This window comes from Podarcis melisellensis (genome assembly GCF_964234715.1).
Source record: "Podarcis melisellensis genome assembly, chromosome: 8".
NCBI lineage: Eukaryota > Metazoa > Chordata > Lepidosauria > Squamata > Lacertidae > Podarcis > Podarcis melisellensis.
This window is the reverse complement of record NC_138540.1, coordinates 74,665,892-74,678,961: the sequence shown is the minus strand read 5'-3', so window position 1 is coordinate 74,678,961 and position 13,070 is coordinate 74,665,892. Positions and strand designations below refer to the sequence as shown.

General features: G+C 48.0%; 2 protein-coding genes across 2 annotated transcripts in view; one reads left to right on the top strand and one right to left on the bottom strand.

The window, feature by feature from the left end:
- VSIG10L (V-set and immunoglobulin domain containing 10 like) overlaps positions 1-10,833 on the bottom strand; it is a 36,972-nt gene extending 26,139 nt beyond the window's left edge. Inside the window, exon 1 of the mRNA XM_081920608.1 lies at positions 10,379-10,833. Coding sequence (XP_081776734.1) covers positions 10,379-10,442 — 64 coding nt within the window. The 5' untranslated portion in view covers positions 10,443-10,833. The remainder of the gene's footprint in view (positions 1-10,378) is intronic.
- Positions 1-13,070, top strand: part of LOC309375319 (uncharacterized protein) — a 282,552-nt gene that overhangs the window by 157,711 nt on the left and 111,771 nt on the right. The gene's annotated exons all lie outside the window — the stretch shown is intronic.

Below are 13,070 nucleotides of genomic sequence, written 5' to 3'. Positions count from 1 at the left end.
AATGTGATCTGTGCGGGAGGCACGTTCACAACCCACAGCGTTCACAACCCACAGCGGTGCGTCTGCGCACACGCAGGTTGTGATTTGGTGCTTCTGTGCGTGTGTGATGGCTGAAACCCAGAAGTAACCCGTTCCGGTACTTCCAGGTCTGTAACCTGAGGTATGATGTGTATAAGAGAAAAAGGGAGGCATTCATGGTGAGTTGCAGCACCTCTTTTTCTAGAAAAATAGCGCTGAATTTGTCCATTCCTCCCCTGGTGTCAGCCTTTATTTTTCACAGGTTTTGTAGGATTTGCGTTTCAAAAACCAGCCAAACCTGTTTGCAATGGAGACAACAACAGGACGAAAGGAACTGACGTGTACACTGTATAGAAAATTATGCTTCTCTCACAGAACCTTCAACAACTCACTTTCTCCGTAAAAACAACTATTGCCTACATTAAGACTCTGTTTCTAATTAGCGCTAATTAATGCTACATAGCCATGAACAACAATACTAAAGCTCAGTCCCAAAGCTTGCCGGCAGCTACTTTAAATTTGTATACATTTAAATAAATTCAAAATCCGGTTAAATAATGTAACTTTATAGGGAAGGCCTGTTGTAATGGGCCCCTTCCTGGAACAGGCAGAGACTGTGAGATATCCTGCATGGCATTGACTCAGACTGTAATAGGGACACATTTATTCATTTGTTAAAGGCATTGATACCACACCCTTTAGCCAAAAAGGCTCCAGAGCAGCTTACAAATATAAAAAATAATAGTGGTAAGAAAGACCTTGCCCTCAGACTTACAACTAAAAAAAAGAAGAAGAGGTGGCACAGCACATGAGGAAAAGGGAATGGGAGGGAGAAGGGGAAAAAGCAAGATAAAGCCTTAAAGGGACATCTTGACATCTTTTAGAAGGGGAAGAAATGGAGGCAGTGAGAAATTTTAGTTTCTTGGGCTCCATGATCACTGCAGATGTTGACAGCAGCCACAAAATTAAAAGACGCCTTCTTCTTGGGTGAAAAGTGATGACAAACCTAGACAGCATCTTAAAAAGCAGAGACATCACCTTGCCAACAAAGGTCCGTATAGTTAAAGCTATGGTTTTCCCAGTAGTGATGTATGGAAGTGAGAGCTGGACCATAAAGAAGGATAATCGCCGAAGAATTGATGCTTTTGAATTATGGTGCTGGAGGAGACTCTTGAGAGTCCCATGGACTGCAAGAAGATCAAACCTATCCATTCTTAAGGAAATCAGCCCTGAGTGCTCACTGGAAGGACAGATCCTGAAGCTGAGGCTCCAATACTTTGGCCCACCTCATGAGAAGAGAAGACTCCCTGGAAAAGACCCTGATGTTGGGAAAGATGGAGGGCACAAGGAGAAGGGGACGACAGAGGACAAGATGGTTGGACAGTGTTCTCAAAGCTACATACATGAGTCTGACCAAACTGGGAGGCAGAGGAAGACAGGAGTGCCTGGCGTGCTCTGGTCCATGGGGTCACGAAGAGTCGGACACGACTAAACGACTAAACAACAACAAAAACAACAACAACCGGTAACTCTTCCTGTGCACAGATTCTGGCTGTCTTGGATAGCAGCAATCTTCTGGGAGCCCTCTTCACCACCAACCCTGAATAGATCTGGGAGCCGAGCTGTTGACACAGTCTGAACCAGGCAGGCAGGGCTGCTCCTGCCACACAGCTTCTCCCTGCCGGACAGCAGAATGAATTCGCCAGCAGCTCACAAGCTCTGGCCTTGGCCTCCATTTTTCCACACAGCTGCCCTGACAGGCGTTTATCTGCATCCAGACAAAGAGCCCTGCCTGATGCATTTAGCTTATATCAGCAACCTGCATGCCATGAAACCTGCTCCAGTCCTGTCATTTCCCCCAATCTGCTCCGGAGGCCACACCGAGGAAAGCACAGGGGGTCGGATCCAGAGCAGGAGGGCCTGCCGAGAGCCGCTGCCAAGTGTTGGAACAAACAGATCAGGCCCCTGCTAAAATCGGAGGACATTTCACAGTTCTGATCACCAGCATAGGCTCACAAATACTAGCCTGGCCCTTTTTGCATTCAAGAAACAACCAGAGGGAGTGTTCCTTGGATGAGACTTAGAGAAGCACTACAAGAGCCATGGGACACGGGTGGCGCTGTGGTTTAAACCACAGAGCCCAGGGCTTGCCGATCAGAAGGTCGGTGGTTCAAATCCCCGTGACAGGGTGAGCTCCCACTGCTCGGTCCCAGCTCCTGCCAACCTAGCAGTTCAAAAGTATACTAGTGCGAGTAGATAAATAGGTACCACTCCGGCGGGAAGGTAAACGGCGTTTCCGTGCGCTGCTCTGGTTCCCCAGAAGCGGCTTAGTCATGCTGGCCACATGACCCGGAAGCAGTACGCCGGCTCCCTTGGCCAGTAAAGCAAGATGAGTGCTGCAACCCCAGAGTCGTGCGCGACTGGACCTAATGTTCAGGGGTCCCTTTACCTTTACCTTTAGCTTTACAAGAGCCACAGAGGCACAGCACGCATGTTGTCATCATCCGGTTTTGGACTCCCATCATCCTCGACCGCTGGCCGCACTGGCTGAGAACAGTGGAAGTTGTAGTCCAAAACATCTGGTGTATGTGTGTTTGTGTGTTGGAAGTACAACAGTGGGGATCATCCCATTGGGAACTTACAGGTTAATTCGGTTCAAGCCTGGATGATGTTGGCATCTTGACTTTCCCTGCCCTCCCCACCTTAGGCTGATAATGTGGGATATGAGGCAGCAAACAAGGCCGCCTCTCGATATTCAAGCCCTTCCTCTTTTCATTTCCATCCACAAGCCCTTTTATTGTCTGTCAACACTACCGAGATGAGAGAGAGAGAGGCAACGCGCCTGGATTTATTTGCCCAGTCTAATCCGGCCCCTTCCCCTCCATCTCCGGCTCTTTGAAACCATCCATATAACAAACCCCAAGCCGGCGGGGCCTGCAGGTCTGAGCCCTTGTAAATTAAAAGCCGAACAACAGCATCGGCCACATGCCAGGGGCTGCATTAGCGGGAGCTGAGTGAGGAGAGCCGGGAGGCAGCGGGGGACGACGACAGGGGAAGATGGATGAAAATTGGCTCAGTGGGAGCCCAGCAGCCACCACAAGCTGTAATGGATGGGCCGGCTCCCTGTGGGGAAAGAGAGCGGGGCATGGATGGGAGAAGGCCATAAATCTAACAGGAGGGGGTGGGTAGGGTGGGCATCGAGGTTCCTATGTGCTGGGCCGTCCTCTAAGGAGGCAGCGGGGGGCTGATGTGAAGGTAGCCATTTCTCCCCCCTTTCTTTTCCGCTTAACAACACAGAAGGATCCCGGGCTTTTCACAGCGGCATGCCAGGCAGAAACCAACAAGGGAAGCTTGGCCTGGGATGAAGATGCAGCGATGAGATTTCTGCCTGTCAGGCAGTCCCTGAAGGCCCCTAGCCGTCTCATTTCCATCGCTGAGGGCTGGTTCCTCGAGGCAGGAAGGACTGGTAGCTCCACCGCTACCACTTAATGGGTATTTGACCCCGTGCTTGTATTCCATAACCCAGGGGTAGCCCTCCAGGGGTTTTGAATGACAGTTCTCATCATTCCCAGCCAACATGGCCAAGAGTCACAGAGGATGGGAGTTGCAGGCCATAATATCTAGACAACGCCACATTGGTGACCTCTGTTACCACTGTTTTTAAAGGCTAGGCTTTGGCAGAGGAGATATGACAAATTTCAAATATCTAAATGGCTGTCACAAGGAGGACGGAGCAAGCTTGTTTTCTCCAGCTCCGGAGGGTAGGACTCGAACCGATGGCTACAGTTTACAAGAAATGAGATTCTGGCTAAACATCAGGAAGAAATTTCTGGCAGTAAGAGCTGTTTGACAGTGGGAAGGTGTCCCTGAGAAGGTGGCAGACTCAGAAGGTTTTTAAGCAGAGGTTGGATGGTCATCTGCCATAGATGCTCTAGCTGAGATTCCTGCATTGCAGGGGGTTGGACTAGATGACCCTTAGGGTCCCCTCCAAACTCTATGGTTCTAGGATTCCCATCAGCCCAGAAAGCACAGAATCAGAGAAGGCTGGAATACGTATGAATAGAGAAGTCCAGTGCCAACTTATTAATATCGGTGCTGAATGTGTGTTAGTGTCTGTGTGTGTGTGTGTGTGTGTGTGTGTGTGTGTGTGTGTGATAGCTGTCAACTTTTCCCTTTTCTTGCGAGGAATCCTATTTGGAATAAGGGAATTTCCCTTAAAAAAGGGCAATGTTGACAGCTATGGGGTGTGTGTGCTTTGATAAAAAGGGATGTGAGTGCCAGCACAAAATGGCTTCCATGGACAGCAAAAAGAGGCTATGGTGCCATCACAAAAAAGGGTGTGTGTGACAAAGATTATATTTGTTAGTTGCTTTTCTCAGTGACTTACAAAGCAACTTACATTAAAGCCAACTGACAACAAAAAATGAAAAACGCAAATATAAAGATAATAGGGCCAGAGCCTAGGTAGAGGAAAAGAAAGCTGGTACCAAGTATGCCTCCTCGGGAGAGTATTCAACAAGTGTGGGGCTACCACTGAAAAGGCCTTCCTTGTGTTGCCGCCCTCCGAAGCTCCCATGGAGGGGGTACACGAAGAAGGGACTTAAGATGATTATTGCAGGGTCCGGGTCGGTTCATATGAGGAAAGACAGTCCTTGAGGTTTTGCGGTCCTGAACCACACAAGGCTTTATAGGTCAAAACAATCACTCTGAATTGAGCCCAGAAGCAAGTTTGTTTAACCGTTGTAGTCATTGTGACGGCCATGTTGCCAAAACAGGACTGGCACCAAATGAGAGGGAGGCATGAGTATGCTTGGGGGAAGCCCAAGGTTTGCAAACGTCTGGGAGGGGAATCTACGGGGAAGGGCACCTAAGGGGGTTCAAATTAACAGTGCCACGAAAGCCACAAAGCAGTCCAGTGAGAACGGAGCAGCTCCTCCAAGTGTCCCTATTTTCCAGGGACAGTCCCGGATTCACAGAAGCCGTCCTGATTTCTGAATTGATCCCAGAATGTCCTGGTTTTACTTAGGACGTGCCTATTTTCATCAGAGAAATGTTGGAGGGTATGAGTCGGGAGCCATGGAATGCCGAGTATCTGAGGTTTTTGGGGGGGGGGCGGTGTTCTTTGCTGGGTAGGGGAGACATGGAGTACAGTGGTACCTTGGGTTACATATGTTTCAGGTTACAGACTCTGCTAACCCAGAAATAGTACCTCGGGTTAAGAACTTTGCTTCAGGATGAGAACAGAAATCATGCTCCGGTGGCAAGGTGGCAGTGGGATGCCCCATTAGTTAAAGTGGTACCTCAGGTTAAAAACAGTTTCAGGTTAAGAACAGACCTCTGGAACGAATTGAGTACTTAACCTGAGGTACCACTGTATTATGAAAAAGGCATGGCAGGCTATCCGGAACACTGAACAGGAATAGACTTTTCAAGGCCCTTCGCTTGCATTAGCTCAGTAATCTTGGCTCCCGTAGGGCTGGTCAGTACAATTATGCCCCACACAACAGACAAGGTCACTGAGAGGCAAAGACCGAAACCAGCCGCTGGTTCGAGGTCACTTCACGGCTGAGGTAGATCCTGAGTGAGCAAGACACATTCCCAAGCTCACCCCTCTTGCAGCTTGATCCTCCACATTATTTGGACATAATATATCCCTGGGTCCACAATGCGACTTACATCCAAAGAAGGGATTGCATCCTTTGCCGCTTTTCTCTAAAGACGGCTTTGCTGTCTTATCCCCAAGGACAACAAAAGGTGGATCACAAAGACGTTCTTTGGGTTGCAATGGGGCATTATTCATCGGCAATTGTGCCGGAGGCTCAGGGCCGCGAACCCGGCTTCACAGCACAGAACGGGAAGGTCTGAAGGGGGCTCGTAAGTGTGATCTAGCGAGCGTGCTTACAAGCCCTCTCCAACCTCGCCACCGAAAGCAGCAAGGTTAAGTGGGGACAGGGCAGGCTCAGCACACCCAGCCTTGCACTTTCAGCATGATTACAGATTAATAACGCTCACATTGGGGAGGGGGGGGAATGGAAGCAACCTTGACATACTACTGCAAATGTTGCCCGGGAAAGTACGAGTCATGGCCTAATACAGGGCTAAGGAACCTGCATTCTGCAACACTCTGTGGTCCTCCAGTGCTTTCGGACCCCTAACACCCAGCCCCACGGAGTACAGTGGTACCTCGGTTTAAGTACTTAATTCATTCCGGAGGTCTGTTCTTAACCTGAAACTGTTCTTAACCTGAAGCACCACTTTAGCTAATGGGGCCTCCTGCTGCTGCCGCACCGCCAGAATACGATTTCTATTCTCATCCTGAAGCAAAGTTCTTAACCCGAGGTACTATTTCTGGGTTAGCGGAGTCTGTAACCTGAAGCGTATGTAACCTGAGGTACCACTGTATGGCCAATCCTGAGGGAATGAGAAGAGTTGTGTTCCAGCAGCATCTCAAGGGAGGAAGTTTTCTACTCGAAAAGGCCTTCTGCCCTAGCATTCCCTCAGATCACTCTGCAGGAATGTCAAGGAAGGTGTGCTGTTGTCGTTTTGAAAGTACAGTGGACGCTTGGGTTGCGAACGTGATCCATGCGGGATGCACGTTCGCAACCCGCAGCATTCCCAACCTGCGTCTGCACATGCGCGGGTTGGGATTTGGCAATTTAGTGCTTCTGCGCATGAGTGACAGCCGAAACCCGGAAGTAACCCGTTCCAGTACTTCCGGGTTTCGGCGGTCCGCAACCCAAAAAAACGGAACCTGAAGCGTCTATAACCTGAGGTATGGCTGTATTTCCACTGAATGTTATCCGTATGGCCCAAATAACCAAACAGAACTTCATGAGGCAAACACAAAGAAATGGAACTGAACTGAACCAAGGTTAACATGGGATGTTACCAGTGCTCCCCCCCCTAAAAGAATGTTTAGGGGTACTCTCATTTTCCTACTCATATTGAAATACTGTCGCTCAATGAGGCCAAACTTAGATTCACAAAATATTTAGGGGTATGCATCGTCGTCGCCCCCGCCCAAAAAAGCACTGGATGTTACAGTCACAAAGAAAAAATGAGAAGGCTGGTTATCCGGATATTTGCGGTAAGATAGAAGAGGTGTTTCGCACATGACTCACAAGATACGCAGAAATATAACTGAAACCATCAGAGATGCAAGGAGTGCCAAAATTATAGAGGTTCTACACTACATCAAGAATTTTGTTTGTTTTGTTTTTGTTTTATTTTTTAAAAAATGATAAGAGGTTAACTTATCCCAAATTTATTGAGAGACTTGTGGAAGGGACAAATGTAACTTTTCTTTTCTTTTAATGCATTCTATAAAATCCCACTAAACGGAGACAAAAGAGGTTAACTTTGCTTTTCCTTTCCAAGAATGGGTGTGTGTCTTTCTCAGCAAGGGAGTCATAGGCAGCGCAAAGCGGTTTCTGGAGAGGTCTGAGACCTTTTCAGCCCAATTTCAAACACAATGACCTTTTCTCAACAAGAGCAGACACCCCAAACCTGGTCTAAATTATCTGAGTTCTGCCAGCAACTCTAAAGCTTCTCTCCACCCCCACCCCCCACAAAAAATACACTATAACTGCGTCTTGTGGTCTGGTGCATCTTATAGAGCGAAAAATATGGTAGTTGGTTTATTTGGGGTTAAACAAAACAAAACCCTGAGGTGCCGATACTCATATATTGATGAGTGTTGTGAGTGCCAGAAGAAAGAAAGAAAGAAAGAAAGAAAGAAAGAAAGAAAGAAAGAAAGAAAGAAAGAAAGAAAGAAAGAAAGAAGAGGTGCTGTAACTCCAATGAGTACCCTTGCAAAAAAAAGCTCATATTATACCACCAAAAAGCATATTGAGAACTGTAGTTCGTTAAGGATGCTAAGACTTGTTATGAGACCTCACTGAGCTGAAACTCCCAGAGTTCCCTGAGAAGAGGGATTGTTACACCACTCTTAGAATAGGACTCTTCTAACAGCCCCCACCAACTTTCCCAGACTACAGTTCCCAAGATTCTTTAGTGCAAACAGGGTCTTAGCCAGGGCCAAGTGTGATGCAATAGCTTGGAGGTGGACTAGGGAGACCTGGGATCAAAGGCCCTCCCATTAAGTTCACCGGCTGGGCCATGAGGCAATTCACTCCTGCTCTCTGCCACCAACTCCATCAGTTGGTTGCTGGCAGGATAAAATTGGCGCAACCCTCAAAGAAGAAGAATGGGAGGCAAATGTGATATGCACAATTATTTGTCCACCCAGTTTCGCATAGCATTTGAAACCAGAGTGCCTGCAGGCGGCAGCCCGCTATTTGAAGGACAGTCCTCTGTTTTTTGAGGGAGCGCCCATTACAAGAACAGTTTATAAAAGCAAAAGAACCCGAAGAAACAAGTTGCCCACCTACTTTTTAATGTTTGACATTTTATTATGTTTGTTTTTTTAAGGGAAGCCACCCAGAGTGGCTGGGGTGGTAATAATAATAATAATAATAATAATAATAATAATAATAATACTGAGCACCAGGACCCAGCAAGTACACAGGTCATCTGTTCACAGAATCTGCCCCACCATGGCGAGTTCTATTTCTATTCAAACCCTAGTAATTATTCGCTGATTGGCATATCTCCAAACATATTCACATATGCAAATTGGTGTCCTATTTAGTCCTCGTTCTCTCTCTCTCTCTCTCTTTTGGCAACACGTTTCCTCTTTCCTGGCAATGTACGAACCGGGCCTCCCCATTTGAGACGGCAGCTAAAGGGTTCGGATGGCTGTCGCGCAAACAGTTGCAAGCAGAAATCTTTTAAACTCCGGCATTTCTTAATTAGGGGAAAACATTAGAGATACAATTACGAATCCTGAAAAGTCAGCAAGGTTTTTCATTTTCCCTAAACTCTGTTTCTTCCTCAAGGCAGGTTATTATTAGGCTGTGTATTCAAGGCTGCTGGCAAGAGAGCTTCGGGGCAGTCATCTCCCTTTCTGATTGCAACTGTTAATACAGGCCTAGAAGCATAGCCTGTAATAGGAGGGACTACAATAGAGGGGGGGAAGGGAGGGGGCAGACAAGGTCTTTTTTTTTCATTACCGCAGGCCTGCATGGCCCATCAAGTTCAATGCAGCCCACCAGGACATGCTAAGGCTCTGGTTTTCGCTGTTTAACAGAGACTGCAAAAGAAGGTTGGGATGGGAGGCTAATATCAGGTCCAAGTTTGGGCTGATGTCCATTGCAGCTGGTAGGGCAGAAAGAAGGGTGGGGGTGGAGGCTAGGCAGAGTCAAAGCCAAGGACAGGAAGAGTCAGTTAATTCTAGCGTTGCCCCAAACTCCTTCCTTGACTAATACCACAAAGGCAACACAGAGACTAAGGCTGCATTCACAGCACACATTTAAAGCACTGTAATGCCACTTTGAAAACAATCAGGGAGTTGTAGTTTTGTTCACGGTGCTGAGAGATGCCTATTCCCTTCCCAGAATGGTTTAACAATTAATTCTGTTTTTCAGAGGGAACTCTGGGAATTGTAGCTCCAGGAGGGGGACAGAGGGTCTCTTGACAACTCCCAGCACCCTAAACAAACTGCAGCTCCCATGTTTCTTTGCGGGGGGGGGGGGAATTTACTAATGTTTAAAGTGGTATTATCATGTTTTAAATGTACACTGGTACCTCAGGTTACAGGCGCTTCAGGTTACAGACTCCGCTAACCCAGAAATAGTACCTCGGGTTAAGAACTTTGCTTCAGGATGAGAACAGAAATTGTGTGGCGGCGGCGTGACGGCAGCAGGAGGCCCCATTAGCTAAAGTGGTACCTCAGGTTAAGAACAGTTTCTGATTAAGAAGAGGCCTCCAGAACGAATTAAGTTCTTAACCTGAGGTACCATTGTATGGTGCAAATGTGGCCTTGGGGGGCAGGGAAGATGCCACAGCCTGCAGGCGGCACGGTGGGGTGGCTTGCCGAAGGGAGAAACTGTGTGCCCCTGCTTGCCCTCAGCTACAATCTGAAAGGCCACATTTGGCTTGGTGAACCCAGTGAAAGGTGCACAGGGCAGGTTTAATGGACACACAGCACGGAAAGCCTTTCAAGCCAATTCTCCTCCTGCAGTGCTGCCACAAGAGAACAGGAGTCGGGCTTGGGAGAATGCTTCCTTTCCCTGCAAACATTCAAAAGAGCAACAACGGCAGAGGCTCGCTGTGAGTGGAACGTGTCAGCATTCTCTTTTATGGACTGTGAGGAAGGAGGAACTACACCTTTTGATATTCAGCCAGCTTCTCTGGACAGACACGCTCCCCCACCCCTTCCCTAATACAGCTCAAATTCTCCCAGATATCGATAAGATCAAACTTGGAAGGAGGAAATAAACCCCGGAGCAAATTTACTCACCCAGCAGCGAAAGAAGCCAGCCGGTCAAGGTAGGAGAGAGACAGGTGCCATGCCAGGGAGCCATGCCAGGCTGGCTCACCAGGGCAAGGCGGAGGCGCAAGCTGGGACACTCGGATCTACAAAATACTCTCTCTCCCCCCTGAGAGCCAGAGGCGAGGGGAGGGCCTTATGGCGTTGGCCGGAAGGCAGGTGTCACCAGGTAGAGCGGAAGGAGGCGGCAAAGCCCAGGAAGAGACCTGATCCTCCCCTGCCCTCAGGGGAGGGATGACAAAAGCATCTCAGATATTCAGGGAAACCTGTTGAGCTGTCACAGGTGGGGAGGAGCGCTGCGTGCCAAAGAATCGCACAGCCGAGTTGTCAGGGGTTTCGCAACCGAGGTTTGGAGTGGTTTGGAGCAGGCAGGCACAGGCTGGGGGAGTTATGCTGGGAATGTCTCTGCCAAGGAGCAAACTCCTTGCTCTCCGAATCATGCGATACCTTTGCCAAATTAAAATTGAAGGAACATTGCATAATGCAAAAAACCCCGAAACCCCGGGAGAATACAAGAGGAGCCCGCTCTTAGCATTTCTGCAAAGGTTAGCACTTGTTTTCAGATGTGCAGGCACAGCGATAGAACAATCTCTCATCACATCCGACCCAGGAGTGCAAGAGAATTATCCGTGCCGGGCAATAGCTTGAGGGAAACAGAGACTGGGCAGAGCAGGGACTCATTCAGAGACACAGCAGCCAGGTTGAATGCAGGGCCTGAAATGTAAGGTGCAACTACAACAGCTCTTGCAGGTGACCTTCCAGCGTCTGCTTAAAGACCTCCGGCAAAGGAAAGGGCAAGGCAGACACTTCTGCTGTCAAACAGCTCTTACTGTTAAAATGTTAACCAAAATCTACATCCCTCAAATTCCTGCTCCATCTTCTGTGCAAAAAGCCCTCTAGGTATTTGAAGATGGCCATCACGTCTCCACTGAGTTTTCTCTTTGCCATTTGATCTTTTCCTTTGACCAGGATTTCAGCTTTAAAGCATACCTGTAGTAGCTTCAAACCAAGAGCCCTCCCTCCAAAACACAAGCTTGGACCTCCACCGCTGACGCCATGCATCGCCTGCAGAACCAGTTATTCACATCAGGCTCCACCCAGCTATTAGCGACCAGCATGTATATTAAACAGGGTTACACACAACTCCGTGGCCCAGTTCTGCAAAACAGGCCTGAGGCAAGTTTTCTCTCTTTGGCCAAGGAATGGGGTGGGAGGAGTTTGGAGACTGGGCTGCAGTGAAGGGAACAACACAAAACTGCTTTGACTGTGGCAGAACCCAACACAGATGGCCAGGGATGCTGTTTGATTCTTGGAGGCACCAGGGTCAAGTCATCTTCCAAAGCAGAGAAGCTGTTTGGGTCTGGAGTTCATGTAGGAATTGATGTTCACTGGCAAGTCTGAAAGGAAAAGTTCTTGTATCAAACTGTCCATGCCCAATTTTTTTTGCAAAATTTCTCAGAGCAGCTGCTAAGACAGACTTACTAAAACTAGGGAGGGACATAGCCTGCTCCCACCCCCCGAAAGCACACACATGCACACGCAAACACACGGCTGGTCTTCTGTTTGGTGCTCTCGTTCCTAAAAAGCAGAAACTGGTTCTTCAAGATAGACATCCTAAAATAGCCAGGGCTGAGCTGTTCATCAGGCGCTGGGAAGAGAAAAACAGTGCTTGGAGAGAGGGAGAGGGAGAAGAAAAGGAGCATAGCTGATGGAAAAGAAAAAGTGGAGGCACAGTATACTACGATTCTGTGGTAGCACAGAAAAATTGAAAATGTGGTACTGTGGCCCAAAAATCTTGGAGCAGTCTCTTTTGGACGGCTGCCCGTTCTGTGGAATAGCATTCCAGCTGATGACAGGCACTCCCTATCCGCACTTGCCGGAAAAAGTTAAATATTTTTGTTTGGACGGGCTTTGCCAGCTGTATAAATGGAACTTTACAACAAGTGTCTACTTGTTAAGTTTTTAGTCTCGTATTAAATATATATTTTTTGTGTGTGTGTCTTTCACTGTTTTCAATCCTCTTATGTGTAAATCGCCTTGAGGCAGTGGCTTAGAAGGCAACATGAAAACAAACAATAGAATCTGCTCTAACATTTTAGGGAAAGAAGAGTTTCTAGTCCATATGACTGTGAATATGTCCCGGAAAACCCATAGGCAATGCCTGCTGAAACCATAGAAGGGGCAACTGGGTGAACTTTCCAGGAGTAGGACACAGGCCTCCCTGCCTGCCCCCCCCCTCTACCCCATGCCTAGCAAATTCAAACTATGAAAAAAATGGAAGCATGCCAAATTATCAACTCTTACAAATTTGCATTATTTATATGGGATTAAATAATAATGATAAATAGAAGAGTTTATGTAGTCCTGGCAGTGACCTGCTTCGTGGGGTTATCGGGTGAACCAAAATCTCTCTTTGTAATTGAACTCGTCTTTTGATCCAGGACGAATCCCACGGCAGCTTATGTTAAATACTATAAAAATGGAGGCTCTTTGATCCCCTACAACTAGTAGCATTGGTCTCGGTGCAGCCTCTGCAGCTGCTGCTCCCAACCCGTCTCAGCCCCTGGCAACTACTGGCAGTTGCCTGGTTGACTGCTTTAGACTCTGTCCCCAACCCGCTACTCATCGCTGGAAAGGGAGGCAAGCATAGGGAGGACTGGCT